The 15,686-nt window shown below is 53.3% G+C and overlaps 1 protein-coding gene across 12 annotated transcripts in view; it reads right to left on the reverse strand.

The window, feature by feature from the left end:
• Positions 1 to 15,686, reverse strand: part of Kmt2d (lysine methyltransferase 2D) — a 36,469-nt gene that overhangs the window by 3,625 nt on the left and 17,158 nt on the right. For 10 of the 12 annotated variants that reach the window (XM_057791382.1, XM_057791381.1, XM_057791379.1 and 7 more), the window contains 20 exons: positions 15,610 to 15,683; positions 15,341 to 15,391; positions 13,443 to 15,257; positions 12,966 to 13,148; positions 12,754 to 12,890; positions 10,518 to 12,352; positions 8,536 to 8,659; positions 8,317 to 8,401; positions 8,155 to 8,221; positions 7,826 to 8,058; positions 4,981 to 7,728; positions 4,725 to 4,865; positions 4,431 to 4,598; positions 4,115 to 4,274; positions 3,372 to 3,447; positions 3,055 to 3,230; positions 2,823 to 2,953; positions 2,195 to 2,327; positions 1,997 to 2,124; positions 709 to 1,849 (listed from right to left, as the gene is read on the reverse strand). In XM_057791382.1, coding sequence (XP_057647365.1) covers positions 709 to 1,849; positions 1,997 to 2,124; positions 2,195 to 2,327; positions 2,823 to 2,953; positions 3,055 to 3,230; positions 3,372 to 3,447; positions 4,115 to 4,274; positions 4,431 to 4,598; positions 4,725 to 4,865; positions 4,981 to 7,728; positions 7,826 to 8,058; positions 8,155 to 8,221; positions 8,317 to 8,401; positions 8,536 to 8,659; positions 10,518 to 12,352; positions 12,754 to 12,890; positions 12,966 to 13,148; positions 13,443 to 15,257; positions 15,341 to 15,391; positions 15,610 to 15,683 — 9,606 coding nt within the window. The remainder of the gene's footprint in view (positions 1 to 708; positions 1,850 to 1,996; positions 2,125 to 2,194; positions 2,328 to 2,822; positions 2,954 to 3,054; positions 3,231 to 3,371; positions 3,448 to 4,114; positions 4,275 to 4,430; positions 4,599 to 4,724; positions 4,866 to 4,980; positions 7,729 to 7,825; positions 8,059 to 8,154; positions 8,222 to 8,316; positions 8,402 to 8,535; positions 8,660 to 10,517; positions 12,353 to 12,753; positions 12,891 to 12,965; positions 13,149 to 13,442; positions 15,258 to 15,340; positions 15,392 to 15,609; positions 15,684 to 15,686) is intronic. The other 2 variants (XM_057791385.1, XM_057791384.1) reach the window with 2 other exon arrangements.

The following is a 15,686-nucleotide window of genomic DNA, read 5'->3' on the forward strand; positions in this document are numbered from 1 at the left end:
GCAAGCAAATCAACCATACACACAAAAAATTAAAATAGAAAAAAGTTTTTTATGTGTGGTAGGGTGGGGTTATACCACAGAAACAAAACTCTAAAAAAAGATTTTACATACGGACAAAAAGAAGGAATTTAGAACTGTGTGTAACAGATTAACAGGATCTCAAAACATCACCATTCAACTGGGTGGTGGCAGTACAGGCCTCTAATCTCAGCATTTAGGAGACACAGACAGTTGGGCCTTTGAGTTCAAGGACAGCCTGGTCTGCAAGCAGAGTTTCAGGATAGTCAGGGCTACAGAGAGAAACCCTGTCTCAAAAAAAAAAAAAAAAACCCACATAAAAACTTCATCATTTAATCTACCAAGGTTAGGGAAAAAAGCTAAACATGAAATTTGTTTTTTGAGAAAAGGTCTCCTGTAGCCCAGGCTAGCTTCCAGTTCACTACATAGCAAAGGATGTGCCCTTGAACTCACGATCTTCCTGCCTTAATCTTCCAAGTATTGTTATTATAGGGGTGAGGCACCACGGAAGTATTTTCATTTGCAAAGGTATTTAAAGTGTTTGAGTACAGTTGAACCCCATTATTTTCAGGTTTTCAAGACATCATGCCATGTGAGGTAGGTGCAGGGCACCACGTAAAAGCCGTGCAGCTTCTTGACTCTGCAAACTGACTTCTGAGAAAAACCTGCCCAATCCCATTTCGCGCTCACCTTGGGGAGAGGCATCAGTGAAGACCAGGTCCTCTAAACCCTGCTCAATGACTTTGATCACAAACTCAGGCCGTCCATTATTCTCATTGATGGAGCAGCGGTAGCAGCAGCGGCGATTGTTGGTACGAAGACTCCAGTAGATGCGAGTGGCCTCATAGCCCACAGGATAGAGGGCAGTGGCACTGTGGAAGTCAGCCATCTGGTGTGGGAGCAGCTGTCCAATGGCATGGAACACAAGACCTCCTACACGGAACATATGTAGTCGTTCTCCCCGCTGGATGATGCTGGCGATCTGCTTCACCTCATCTCGTTCAATGTAGACCCTCCGGAAGACAGCAAAGGAGCTCAATTCCTGCTCACAAGGCCCCTTGATCTTGTGCATCGGACACAGCATGGTCTTGTCCTTGAAGAACATGCACTTAGCACGGATGGCACAGGCAAAATGGTAGACACTGGGGCAACGCATGCGGTTGCAGCTGCTAGTGGCACCAGTTCGCTGGCACAAGGAGCACTTGGTTAGCAATCCTCGGTGCAGGGCAACCTCCACATTCATCAGTGCCCCACCCTGGGTTTCATACACCTCCGTGGACCACAAGGCACAGTTGAGGTGTACCCAGAGGTCCAGGTCAAGGTTGAGCAGGCGGGCAGGCCCATCGGTGGCACCATCTCCCTCTTCATGACAGAAGCAGCAACGCCGCATGTCTCGAGGCACCTTGTTTGGTCTCAAGGCTGTACCAAGGTGTTCCATAAACTCTGCCACCTCCCGTTCGTCCTCTTGTTGCCCACTGCCCTTCTGGATGGTCAGCAGTAGTCGCAGCCGCTTCCAGCGTACCCCCTTCCACTTTTTGAGGCGAGGGGGACGGGAATCTTCGCTCTCTTCAGGGGGCCGGGCTCGAGGTTTGGGCCGGGCAGATTCAGGGGATGAAGCCAGTGGTAGAGGTGAAGGGATTGGGGGCTCAACAGAGGGTTCAGCCTGAAGTTCAACCAGGGGCTCAGTAGGGGGGCTGGCAGGAGAGGGTGCCAAAGGGGACGGAGGTGGGGAAGGTTCCTCGGGAGGAGGGGCGGAGAGCTGCCTCACGTCCAGGTTGGAGACATTGTAGGTGTAGCTGTGCTGGGTGGACGGCTCTGGGGCAGGATTCTCCTACGGGAGGGCACCCTGGGTGATTAGTGCCAGTTCTTCAGCTAACTAACCACTCCCTCCTCTCAACCAGACTCCAATCCCTCAAAAGCAATTGTTTTCTTTGCCCTGGGAGAACCTTCTTAAAACTGACCCTTCTCCCAGACCTACCTGTTTCAGGAGGCTCAAGATATCTAACTGGCTCTTGAGGGTATAGCCAGGCAACACTGCATCAAACTGCCTTAGCCAATCAGGTCCAGTGTCTGGGCCCTTGCCACTCAAAACTTTTTCTTTCCCACCTATGGAAAGAAAAGGGTCAGTCTTTCACCAGAACTCTCTTCTGATCCGAAAGTGGTCTGCTCTACTCACCAGGACCCTCGGCTTCCACCTTCTTAGGCTCAAGGCCTGCCCGAGCAGGGCTGTCTGGGAACAGCACCTCGTAGGAGTTGGGTATCTTCATGCTTAGTAACTCTGCCACTGCTACCATCACACCATTCAGATTCTGTTGGGCAGAAGAAAGGATGGGAGAAAGCAGCAGCATCTCCAGTGAGCCCTGCTAGGGAAAGGCAAGGACACAAGCCTGTGCCCCTGGTCCACGCGAGCTTCCCTCACACACCTTCTCTTCAACCATGCCAGCTACACACACGAGTCCCACAGAGGGCATGGACGACACTGCAGATTGTTTGCAAAGAAACCTGTACTGCTGTTTTGACTGTTTCCCAACTTTGACCATAGAAGCCTGTAGCAGGGGACTACCAGATGTGACTGGAGGAGAGCGGTCACCCGACGCTCTGTTGGTCGGTTATCTCTACCCTATGAGACCCTACTGCCCCTGCTCCTCCAAAGTCCCTAGGTCAGTCTTTCAAACAAAGCAGGTACTTAGGACAAATATTTGGACAGTTGAAAAAAAATTTTTTCCAGTCCAGACAAGTTCCAAAGACTGCCTTCTGACCCAAGTTCTCCTTGGCCTCAGGGTCCCCCCACCCCTAGGACACACCTTGGCAGCAGCAGCAGAGACTGTCAGCATGACGGACACCTCACTTCCTTTGCCTTTTTCCCAAGCTGTAGCAGGCAGCTTTCCAGGGACCTCCAGGTCAAGGGTCCCGTAAGATTTTGTATCTGGGAAGACTGGAGAAAAAAAAAGAGAGAGAGAACCCTATGCAGATTCAGTCCCTGACTTCTGACAACCCAGCCACCCTGGGCCTGCCCATGCCAGGAGCCGCACATACCAGGGATGCTGGCACGGGGAATGATGGGGATGACAGGGGAGAGAGCCCGAGTGTCCTGCTCCCACCGGCCAGAGCCCAGCTGTGGAAAACGTGGAGCTTCCTCCCCAAGAATGCTCTCAGGGGATGAAGCCGGCACGATGCTATCAGGAGAATCACTGTCCTCATCACTCTCCATCCTGAAGGCCAAATGCAAACAGGTGTTGGTTCAGGCCCATGGATTCTCCCTCTTAAAGGCAGAGATCAGGCGTAGCCATAACTGAATCCTTAGACCCCAGCTAAGAAGATACAAGACTACCTGTCCTCTACCCCATTCCCACCTGACATCCTCAGTCTGATTGTGAGGGGGTGTAGGCAGAGCAGCCAGCAGGTCTAAACTCTTCACCTCTGCAGCATCTGAGGGGTGCGGAGGGAAGAAAAGTCAAGGTGAGTGGAGAGCCGGTGATGCTGTCCCAGCATTCCAAGTCCACTAGTTATAGTCACCAACTTTCTACTCAACTAACAGCATGTGGCCAGCAGGAGAACGATGCAGACGTTGAAACTTTCTTGTGTACCATACTGATTTAAAGACAGGCTCTCATTTACGTAGTAGCACAGGCTAGCTGACTTCAAACTCTTAAGCCCTGTTGTCTCTCTTCTCAGTGTTGGCTGGGATTATATGTTACCATTATTTAACAACCGTTCGGAGAAATTTACAGTATCCAAGTTATAGGGAGGAAATCAAGGTTCACAAAAGTCAGGTTACTTATCTAAGTAACACAGCTAAATACACTCGTGTGCTGGAGTTCAAATGTAGGTCAGAGTGTGGCTCCATATCCATGAATGCTGGACTGCTTCTTCTCAGAAAACTTCAGATTCACTGTTACCTACTGTTGCCTTTGCAACAGGCTCTAGAAGCCCATATTGTCCTGTACCAAACAACCATGAAGGGGCCCTTCCCACCAAATGTCTGTTGCCTAAGTGCACAAGGCAGTATGCAACATACTCATTTCTGATACTGAGCGGCAGGATAACACTCATCCACCGAATCCCACTGGCAAAAGGAGGCCAACTTCTCACTTACCCCTCAATGTTCCTTCAGTATCCTGGGCAGAGGCTGCATCCTTGGGGTGCTCCCCCAGCTCGTCAGAGGGAGTAACACCATTCACCATCTTCTGCTGCACCGATGGGGGTGGGGTGGGGGGCAGCGACGAGGGTGGTGTCGGCGGGTTACTCAGGTTATTCTGGGGGGTGGGGTGGGTGTTGTGTGCAAGATGGCATAGGGAGACTGGTATAATCTCCTGGCCCCTCATTACATCAGTATTTTCCTCCAGTCTTCCATCCCTACCTCCAACCCCAGGAATTTTATTATTCCCAAAAAGTATTGCGATGTTTCTGACCTTGGTGAGCAGCTGAGAATAGTAGTCAGGGCCGGTATGTAGAGCCCCACTTCCAAAGGCCCCCCTAAGTTGACTCTGCCCACTGATTAGGCAGCCACTGCCAAAGGGAGCAAAGAGGCTAAAATTGGCGGTGATGGTAGGCTCCGTCAGGGGCAGCTGGGACAGTTCCTAGGAGGGGCAAGATGACAAAGTTGGAAAACTGCAGCACTCATAGCTAGACCTTCAGATATCAGGAGACAGGCATCCACCCCGCATCCCGAGATGGAAAAACCGGACAGGCTCCTCGGGGATCACCTGTTTTAGCTGTTTCAGTAAGGCCTCATTGGCCCTGACCCCATCTTCTTTCCGCAGCTTCTTTCGGGAGCTCACCAACCTGTCGCTTGTCTTCTGTACTCGCTTAGGCTTCGCTGTCAAAGGCTTTCTTGTGGCTGCATCCTAAACCAGAGAAGTCTGTGAAGGGCGCTGCCCTACCTTGTCTGACCTAGCCCCGCTCATCTGAACTCTGTAATTACAGGTTTCAATGTCACACCCCACTAGTCAAAGTACTCACCTCTTTGTTGCTGGCAGTACCCTGTAGCTTCTGCTCCAGCCCTGACAGTTTGCTGTCAATGTGTCCATTGATCTCAGCTCGAGGCCCCTCAGGCCCCCGCCCAGCACCAAGTTGTACATTCTTTGCCCGTAGAAGCTTCTGCAAGAGCAGATGGCCAGCCTCTGAGCGGGAGCCTGCTAGCAGAAGGTGGTTGCTGGTGCCTGGTGTCCCTACTGGCTCCCCACTGGCCTCCCTTTTCACTGCCTGTGTACCCAGGGCACACGGCTCTTCCCGAGGCTCCTGCTTGATACTGAGTTGGGGTGGCTCGTGTACCACCTGTCCATTCACCTGCTCCAGATGCCCGGATACCAGGCTGCTCTGCTCTGGCTTCTGGGCTTCAGTTAGGTTGTCTGAGGGGTCCCAAGGTCCCAGCCCCTTGCCAAAGAAAGTATCTGCAAGCTGGGCAGCAGCAGGTGAGACCCTCCCAGGAGGCAGCTCCAAGGTTGGCCCTTGGGGCTTTGGAGTCCCTGGATAGGTGGGGGTTAGCTGGGCACTGGGGGAAGGTAACTGTGAAGGTCTCTTTGGCTCTTGGGGACTGGATGGTGGAGGTGGGGGATGTACAGGGCCAAGCACAGGTCCTGTAGATAAGGCTCCTTGTGGGACAGGGAGCCGGGGTGGGCCTTGAGGTCGAGGCCCTGCCCCTAGCTCCTGTAAAGGTCCAGTCTGAGATCCAGAAAAGCCCCCAGATTGAGGTTGGCAGCCCAGGAGGCCCTGGAGGGGAGAGGGCTGGGTCCCAGGCTCCTGGATCGGTGGAGTCTGGCGTACTGCCTGACTCTGCTGCAGCTGCCGCTGCATGAGGAGTGCCTGCAGCTGCTGCTGCTGCTGAGGACTCAAGTGCCGCAGCTGTGGGTTTTTGGCCAGGACTCCTTGGAGCTGTGCTCGAAGCTGACCCACTGTCGGCATGACTCCAACCCCAGGAAGACCCTGCCCAGACTGAGGGGCAGGTCCTGGCTTGGGATGCTGTGGTCCTGTGTTATTTTGAATGGGCCCAAGGGGCTGTTGGGAGCCCAGAAGGTTCTGGGCCATAGGCCCAGACTGCTCCCCTAAAGAAATAGAGGGTTGGGCCAGCAGGTGGGGTATAGAGGAGGCCTCAGAAGAGGACCCACTCCCTAGCTGCTGCCCGTGGTTTCCTCCACCTGCTGGATGGAGCAAGTTAACTTGCTGCTGGGGTTGTCCTGGGAGCCTTAGCGGTGGCTGCAGCTGCATTGAGGTGGGCTGAGACTGGCTCTGGGATTGGCCAAGTAGGAGTTGTGAGTCTCCGGAAATAGATGGCTTTACCTCCCCTGGTTCAACAGACATTGACTCAGGTGTGGTCCCCACTGCTAGTGGCCCTCCTTGATGTGCTGTGGGCCCCTCAGTGACCTCTGAAGGAAGTGATGTCTCTGCAATGTTTTGTTCCTTGCCTGTCAGGAGGAGGGTTGGGCCTAGGGTTCCAGGGCTAGAAAAGTGTTGAAAAGGCTTGGCTGGCATGCCAGGGCCAAGTGTCACCTGCTGCTGCTGCTGCTGCTGCTGCTGCTGCTGCTGCTGCTGCTGCTGTTGCTGCTGCTGTTGCTGCTGCTGTTGAGGAGATAGTAAAGTTCGATTCTGATTCAAAAGGCCCATCTGCTGCTGCTGTTGCTGAAGCTGCTGCTGTTGCTGTAGATGTTGTTGTTGTTGCTGAAGCTGTTGTTGCTGGTGCAGCTGCTGCTGAAGATGCAGCTGTTGCTGCTGCAGCTGTTGCTGTTGTTGCTGCTGCTGCTGTAAGGAGCCCAACGCCTGAGTAGTCATTTTGGACTGTCCACCATGTGACATCATTCCTTGCTGAAGATGAGAGAGCCCTGTCATAGATCCCTGTTGTTGGTGCTGCTGCTGTTGCTGCTGGGCTGTGAGCAGTCGGTGTCCTATAAGACTGTGACCCTGCTGTGCCAGCTGAGGGGAACTCAGCACCCTGGACGGAGTCATAAGCACCTGTCTGTGAGGGCCCTGAGGACCCAAAGCTCCAGAGTGCTGCTGCTGCTGCTGCTGCTGCAGCACTGCAACCTGGGCAGGACCCAGCATGCCCTGGGGCCCCTGTGATTGCTGGGGAGACAGCTGCTGGACCAGGAGGCCCTGGTGGTTGCTGGGAGGCAGAAGGCCCTGAGGCTTGGGACCCAGAGCCTGGTTCTGTACTCCGGGACCCTGCTGTTGTTGGACTGCCACCTGCCCTAAGAGGTGTTGCTGTTGCTGCTGCTGCTGCTGCTGTTGTTGTTGCTGCTGCTGCTGTAATTTCTGGGCCAGCTGCATTCGTTGCTGCTGTAGCTGTAGTTGCCTTTCCTGTAAAAGTCTTGAGTCAGGTCCAAGGCTTCGGAGAGCAAGATTGCCAGGGAAGAAGCTCCCTGAGGGGCCAGTCAAGGATCCAGCCACACCAGGATGCTGCTGTTGCTGCTGCTGGGCCACGGCAGTATTGAGGAATGGACCACCAGGCTGTCCAGGTAGTACCATACCTCCTGGAGGCAGGCGAAGACCTCCAGCTTGCCCACCTGGAGGTGCCTGTGGTGGCTGTAATCCATGGCCAGGGAGCAGCTGGCCAGGGAGCTTGGTGAGTACCCGAGAACTCTGAGAAGGGCTGAGAGCCAGTACAGCTGAGTGCTGCTGTTGCTGCTGCTGCTGCTGCTGCTGCTGCTGTTGCTGCTGCTGCTTGTTGCGATATTCTGCCATGAGATTTGTATGCTCCTTCTGCTGTTTCCGGACCTAACATTGGAGGTTTAGAGAGGTCAGTCGGGGGCTGCCCATTCGTCACCCCTTATCCCTGGTTTCTGGGTACTTGGCTAAACTTTGTTTTTCCCACCTGATCCAGCTGTTTCTGGATCTTGCTTTGCTGCTCTGTAACCAGCTTGAGCTTCTCAGCATCAGCTTCTGGAAACTCACGGCCAGCCTTTTTGGCAGTGCGCTGCTTAGCACACAGAGCCTTCCGAGACTTGCGGTGCACACCAATCTGCTCTTCTAGCACCTTCAGCTGCATCTGCAGGAGCTGCTGGGTATGGAACAGCCACTCTTCATACTGTCGCTGGTCAGCCTCATCTGGGAATAGAACTTGTATGTTAGGATCTGCAAAACCGTGACCCCTTACAGATTCCTAACCACTTCTTTGCAGCCTCCTTCTCTGCCCATACTCACTGATCACTCCTTGGGCAAAAGTGGGTGGGTTGGGCCGTGGCTGGGAAGGGTCACTAGCACTCCGCTCCTGTGGAAAGAGAGATTTCTAGATCATTGTTCCGTGCCAGACCCTAAGGAAAGTAGCCCAGTGAAATAGTACACAAGTTCCTATTTTTCCCTTACCTGGCCACTCCCAGGTGCCACATGGTTCTGCAGATCATTGCCAGGGCCCCCAGAGAGCCTCTGCGCCAGCAGTGAGACTTGCTGCCTATAGTCCATAAAGCATAGGGGTTTTGGTGTCAGTGAGGGCACAGTTCAAACACGGAGCAATGGAAAAAGTTGGAACGGAACCCAAGAGAACAGTGTGACAAGAAGTCTGCGCACACCAGCCTGGAGTCTCACCTGTTCATACCAGGTGCCACCCCAATGCTGCCCTGAGCCATCACTTTCTTGATGCCTTTCAAAGCCACCATCTTGGCCTTTGCGATAGGATCAATGATATCTTCTGCAGCAAATTTGTCCAGGTCTGAAGAGGAAGAGATAAATAAGCTGGGTTGGGGGTCAAGGCTCCAGGGCACGATGGCTGTTTTTTCCCAACACTCTGACCTCCACATGTAGAACAATGTGGCAGGTCCACTCAGCTGTGCAGGAGCCACACAACCTGGTGCTGCAGCACTAACATTCACTGAACACAGTCCTTTATTTGCACATTGCTTAAGGGAGTCAGTCAACATTTACCGAGTCACTACACCTTTTTAAGCCTGAGTTTCCCTCATTTGAAGAGAGACCATGATTGCTACTCCGCCTACTTCACTGTGTTACAGAAGATCATGTGAGCCAGACAGTCCTCTTCAAAGTAGTCTATAGCCAACACAGCTCAAGAACCCAAGGTATAGGCACTGTGGCAAAACCCTAGACAACAGAGCTGTTTGTGACATAAAAACATCCCCCAAGGGGCTGGAGAGATGGCTCAGTGATTAAGAGCATTGCCCGCTCTTCCAAAGGTCCTGAGTTCAATTCCCAGCAACCACATGGTGGCTCACAATCATCTGTAATGAGATCTGGTGCCCTCCTCTGGCATGCGGGCATACATGGAGGCAGAATGTTGTATACATAATAAATAAACATTTTTTAAAAAAACAAAAAACATCACCCAATAACCCACTGTCCCGCCAGTCTAGGACAGTTTAAAAAAAAATTAACTAGGCACAGTGGTGTACAACTGTAATCTCAGAAGCTATGACACAAAGATTTTGAATTTAAGGCCAGTCTGTGCTATGTAGTGAGATCCTGCCTCAAAAAACAAACAAAACAAATCAGAATAAACCAGGTGTGATGGAGTATGCTTGTAATTCCAGCACTTGATAGATGAAAACAGGACAATCCTAAATTTAAAGTCATCTTCACCCTCAGTCACATAGCGAGGTTAGCCTGGGACACAGGAGACTATAGCTCACTTCCCACCCTACTCTCAGCCTCCCACTCAAAAATAAATACATAAACCATAAAGAAATAATCACAAAAAAATCCCAAAAGCTCAAACTTTCCTAAAATCCTATATTTTGTTTTGGGGTTCTTTTATTCATTTGTTTCTTTCTTTCCATCTATCCATCTAGCTATCTATCCATTCATTTGTTTGTTTAAGGGAGGCTCTAAGTAATCCTGGTCATCTGGAACTCAGTTATGCGGAGCAGATGGGCCTTGAATTCTCAGAGATCCTCCTGCCTCTGCCTCGCGAGTTCTGCAGAGTGCACCATCTGCTCGGAAAACGCACCTTTGTGAGGACTGATTCTAAGGCTGTAAGTTCAGACCTAGCTCTGCTAGTTGTATAATCTTAGATACATTATTTTTGCCTGTTTCCTCTTTTGTAATCAAAGCCAACTACAGTACCCATTTGATGAATCTGCTATGGTGAAATCAAACAACCAACGGCAAATAGTACAGTTCAATACAGTAACTATTCAATAAATAAAATCAGTGTGGGGTGTTCCTCAATATGGACTCACTTCGTCCCTCTCCAAAATAATAACGGTGCCCACTCCCCTCTGCCATCATTCATTGCTCTCCATAGGTTTTCCTGCTCTATAGCTTCATTTAATCTTCCATTTATCTGGTTTGTTTATCCTTATAGTCTTTTCTCTGAGGACAAACTTAGCCTTTATCACAGACATGGAGCCTTTACTCATCAGGCTTCATTCAGTCATTCATTCATCTCTCTTCTCCAAAGGCCGACTGCGTCTGCCTACAGAAGGTCTCAGTTTAGCTGAAGACCTGGTGGTATTCTACCTCCCTTAACTAAGATGTATCTCAGGGTACTAGACTTAGTACCCACTCAGTGATAACCATGACCACACTTAACGACATCAGCATACATTACAGATTACCTGTATCTGGGAAAAAGCTGTTAGCCAGCTGCTGTTGCTGCAATGCCAGCTGCTGGGGCTTCATGCACATGGAAGCTGGCATGGCATTCATGGTTTTCTGTGCTAACACTGGCTGTGAGCTCTGTTGGGACACCAAGCCTGTCTGCCCTGCTTGTTGCCCACTTAGCATATGCCCTTGGTTAGACACCATAGCCACAGATGGGGCCAGGCGCTGCTGAAGGGCATGAGCTGGTGACTGGGTGGGCATCAGTGACTGGCCCAAACCTGGCTGTCGAGTACTTCCAAGACCCAGCGCAAGCTGCTGTGGGGGCCCAGCCTCATGTGGCAAAGGCAGAGTCTGTGCAGGGCCTGGCGTGGGATGGAGGGAATGTGGCGGCGGCTGTTGCTGCTGTTGCTGCTGCTTCTTCTGCAGTTCCTTCTTTTCATGCTCTAATAGGTCCTCGATGAGCAGAGGCAACTCGCTGGCAACCAGTGAACTATCCATTTTGTCCAGCTCATCCCCAGATGCTGCATGTCCACTGGGCAAGGTTAGAGCCCCACTCTCTAGCTCAAATTTTTCCAGAAGGGAGGATCCACCTGGGCCACTCAGAGAGTTAGGGTTCAGCAAGTGAGCTGGAGTTCCTCCTGTGGTCCCAAATGGGCCCTTCTCAGCTGTGTGCCCACTGCTGGGGAATGGTACTGTACCTACTTGAGCGTCCCGGCTGCCCATCACAGTCTGACCTGGCTTCAGTCCCAGGCTGAGGGGAGTGACAGGAGCTGCTGGCTCCACCTTGGGGGTGTTAATGTTGAACTGGCAAGGAGAAGGATGGCGCCCTCCCTCCTCTACTTTGGGCTTCACCTCAGGAAGCACAGACGTTAGGCGAGGCTCAGAATTATCTGTGGCAGGCTGAGGCCGTTCCTCAGGGCCCAAGGATACTGGCTCCACCCCCCGCAGCAGGGCTTCTCGCTCAGCCTTCTCATTTGCTGACTCCACCAGCCTTAGGTGCTCATTGAAGATGTCCTTCTTGTCCCCAGTATCTAGCTCAGGGTCAGTATATGCTAGCAGGTCAAATTCATCTCCATTGAGGAGGTCATCTAGGTGGGGATCATTAGTCTCCAGGTTTTCCAGGGTACCCAGTTCATCATCACCCTTGGCCACATCTACACCCAGACCCAAGTGAGCAAGCTCCTCATCATCCTCTAGGGCCTTGTGAGCATCAAAGTCATCGTCTAGCTCAGGATCCTCACAAGGCAACTTCCCAGCTTCCAAGGCTAGAGGAGGGCGAACAAGTTCAGTGCTTGATGGTGGGCGGCTAACCAGCTCCAAGCCAGTTGGTAGGGCAGGACCCTTGGCATGGGGTGTCTGATGGAGGCTGTTGTTCAGATCAGGGGCTGGTGGAGCTGAGGGTTTTTGTGGGGGAAGGCCTGAAACAGCCATGCCCCGAAGACCTTCAGGAGCCAGTCGATGGGGTTCCTCATTTACCGGGTAAAAACGGGGCCTTTGAGGGGGACCCTGACCAGGAAATGGAGATCCTCCAGGTCCAAGTCCTTTCTGTACATTGTGTCGCAACTCAATGAACTGAGCAGGACCAGCTGGACCAGGCACTGGCTCAGCTGGGCCTGGAAGGCGGGTGGGGATTCCTGTCAAGGGAGAACCTAGTGCTTGGCGGCCAAGTTCAGGTCCAGGAGTGGATGGAAATCGGGCAGACATAGCAAGTCGCATGGAGGTCGCTGCTGTTGCCTGCTGCTGCTGCTGTTGCTGCCACAACTGCTGCTGCTGTTGCTGCTGCTGCAAGGGCAGGGACCCAGGATAGGGCGTACGCTGATAGAAGGCCTGGGAGCCTCCTACAAGTTGCCTAGAAAAATATTCAGTAGTCAGTGAGAAGCAATCAGCATGGAGTGCCAGAATAGAGGCTTAAGATAGTGACAGAAGCCGGGTGGTAGTGGCGCACGCCTTTAATCCCAGCACTTGGGAGGCAGAGGCAGGCGGATCTCTGTGAGTTCGAGGCCAGCCTGGTCTACAAAGGGAGTTCCAGGACAGGCTCCAAAACCACAGAGAAACCCTGTCTCGAAAAACCAAAAAAAAAAAAAAAAAAAAAAAAAAGATAGTGACGGAAGACAAAAGAAGAGACAGTGAGGGAAAGAGTGAGAAAAAGGAACAGAGGAGGATTAATGACAAGGGAAGATCAGAGGGAGAACACAGAGATGGTAAAAATCTGTCAAATCTGTCTCATTCTTTCTCTCTCCTGAATTTCACCTGCTGTTCATATCCATAGAGGAAGGTGTGGCTGGTGGAAGTGGCCGGGAGAGTCGGTCATCACTGGAGAAGGCTCCTGGTCCCAGGATGGGACCACCTAGCTTGCTTGAAGGTAACCCCACAATACTGTTCTTATCCTAGATGACAAAAGCAGATAAGGGTATAGCCACCTTCGGTATGCTAGACCCACCACCCACTGTCAATCTACCTACCTGGGACCCAGTGAAAGGGGTCTGGCCTCGACTCAGCTGTTCAAAGGCAGGGCTGCTGGGTTCAGTGCCCCAATTGCCTGGAGGCCCCACTGCACCTGCAGCTGCTGCAGCTGTTTCCTTCTCCTGCCGCAGGGTGTTACGCTGGATCTGCTGCCGAATCAGCAGTTCCCGTAGTCTCTGGCGCTGTCCAGAAAACAGAAAAATAAGCCTCTTTCATTTTCATCATAGGGCTGGTGGAAAGAATAGAAATATAGTGGGACAGCTGGGCGGTGGTGGCGCACGCCTTTAATCCCAGCACTAGGGAGGCAGAGGCAGGCGGATCTCTGTGTGTTCGAGGCCAGCCTGGTCTACAAAGGGAGTTCCAGGACAGGCTCCAAAGCTACAGAGAAACCCTGTCTCGAAAAACCAAAAAAAAAAAAAAAAAGGAAGAAAGAAATATAGTGGGACCAATTATATATAGCACATCCACTCACTCACCTGCCGCTGCTTCTCCAGTTCTGTCTGGCTGAGGCTAGACATGCCTGCATCCTGGGCACTTGAGAGTTCAGGTGTTACCAAAGAGCTACTACTCATCGTAGCTCCTGTATCTTCTCGTTTTTCCACTGGAGAAGTGATGCCTGCCCTTTGTGAGGCTCCATGGGACAAGTAGGGGAGGGATCCATCGGGTGTGGGAGGTGGCAGAACTGATGCGGGGCGTAGTGGGGACAGTCCATAGCCCTCCCCTGTGGACCCACTGTTGGGCCCCAGGGGGCTGCCTGATGGGTGAAAGCTCCCCGTGGCTACTGGGTAGTTTGTGCTTTGAGGCTTGCCCAAGGTGGGGCCAGGCCCAAAATGGCTGTTGATCCCATGGGGTGGAGGGAGACCAGGCTGAGGGACAGGGGGCTTTAGGGAAGGCTCACCTACCCCCTGCGGGAAAGTGAACCGCATGGGAGATGGGGTGCCCACAAACGCGCCTGTCCCAGGAGAACGGGCAAAATTGGGGGGTTGCCCACTTGGGACCTTGGCATGGAGCTCACCTGCTGGACCAGACGGCAGGGCTGCTGGGAAACCCCCAGCTCCCAGCGGAGTGTGGGCTAGGGGCCCAGCCTTAAAGGCAACTTCAGGGGGCTGGGGTCGGGGTGGCTTATGCAATGGGGCAAAAGGGTCACGGGACTGAGGGCGTGAGGGTGGACGAGAATAAGGGTCAGGGGACTGGAAGCGAGGGGTAACAGGGGATGGGCAGAAAGCCTCAGCAGACAGAGGACGTGGAGTCAATGGGGACTGGGAACTGGACTGAGATTGAGGACTAGCGGGCACTCTGGAGAAAGGGTCAGAGGGCAGTGATCGAGGAGGCAGGGCACAGCAGCTCTCAGGAGGTGGGGGTTGGGGCCGAGGAGTCAATGGGGGCTGGGCATATGGGTCAGGGTAGGAGGCAGAACGAAAGACTTCTGGGTGGCTGGGAGAAGAAGGGGCCAAAGCCTGGGCAGGGGGTGGCTCTTGGGCCCTTAAGCCCAGGCCTGGGCTCTGGGGCTCTACCTGAGATGCCCGAGGGGTTAGGGGGGCTTTGAAGACATCAGGTGCCTTTAACTCCAGGCCACCCAGGTGGGTGCCTGAGGAGGGTGAGTCAACACAGCCCAGGTTTGGGGGTCCATAGCCAGGAGAGGATGCCCCAAGCTCTTCCTTCTTCACCTCTAGGGTTTTCCGGGACTCCCCAAAAGGTGGGGGTGAAAGTAGAGGCTCGGAAGCCTTGCCTCCTGCTACCCCTGGGCTCTCAGGCACAGCCAGGTTGTCCAATGACGGGCAGCGGGGTTTGAGAAAGGGGTCAGGCGTGGAAGGCTGGTGTCTGGGGGTACCCGGTGGGGTAGTGTGGAACTCCCCTGGCTGGCCAGTCCCAGGTCGAGTTGTGGTGCCCAGTATTGGAGGCTGGGTAGGGGCTCCAGACGGGCTTGGGTAAGGAGGATAGGTGGGTGGTGCCGCAGAGAAGCGGGGCTCTGAGGGGTAGGCAGGGGCCAGTCCAAAGGGGTCCTGCGAAGGCACTTGGGCGGGCACCTGGGGCGGGAGCTTGAGGAAGAGCTCACCAGGTGAGTCAGGGCCGGGCACTGTGCCCGCTGGTGGCTTCAGGAACCCGTCCGCAGAGGTAGACAAGCCAGCAGGGGTGGTGGGACTGCCAATGAAAATGGTGGGGGCCGCAGCAGGGGGCGGACTGCCCAGTGCCCCTGGCTGGGAGGGAATGCGGAGATGGAGGGCCGGTCGATCAGTCTTACGGGCTATGTCGCCCACCTTGGCCTGCTTGTTGATCTGGCTCTCAGCCTGCTACAGAGATGGACCAAGTCGAACAGTCAGACTGCTGTAGAAATGAACCATGGCCCCAAGTTCTAGAAAAGCCACCCACTTACCTTTTGCACCTTGTTGATGCGGTGAGCAGCCCGGTTATCTTTGGCCTTTTGCTAAGGGACAAGGATACAACACAGGGCTTCACACTTAGCCTCAAGGCCAACCCCAACCTTGCCGCATCGCCTCCCCCAGAAATCAGTCCTTCCTATCCCAGCTACTTTAGGGGTGGCAGGAGACAGGGTAAGAGGGACAGAAGGAGAGGAAGGAACTGAGATGAACCCCTAAAGATGCTTCTGCTTCAGGTCTCACGCTGGCCCATGCTCTGCCTTACCAGGTAGGGGGCTTTGTCAGCGGCCGGAACCTTCCTCCAGAGTTTCATGATTTGTTTACATCGGCTGGACCAGTCTG

The sequence above is a fragment of the Chionomys nivalis genome, chromosome 17, assembly GCF_950005125.1.
Source record: "Chionomys nivalis chromosome 17, mChiNiv1.1, whole genome shotgun sequence".
Classification (NCBI taxonomy): Eukaryota; Metazoa; Chordata; class Mammalia; order Rodentia; family Cricetidae; genus Chionomys; species Chionomys nivalis.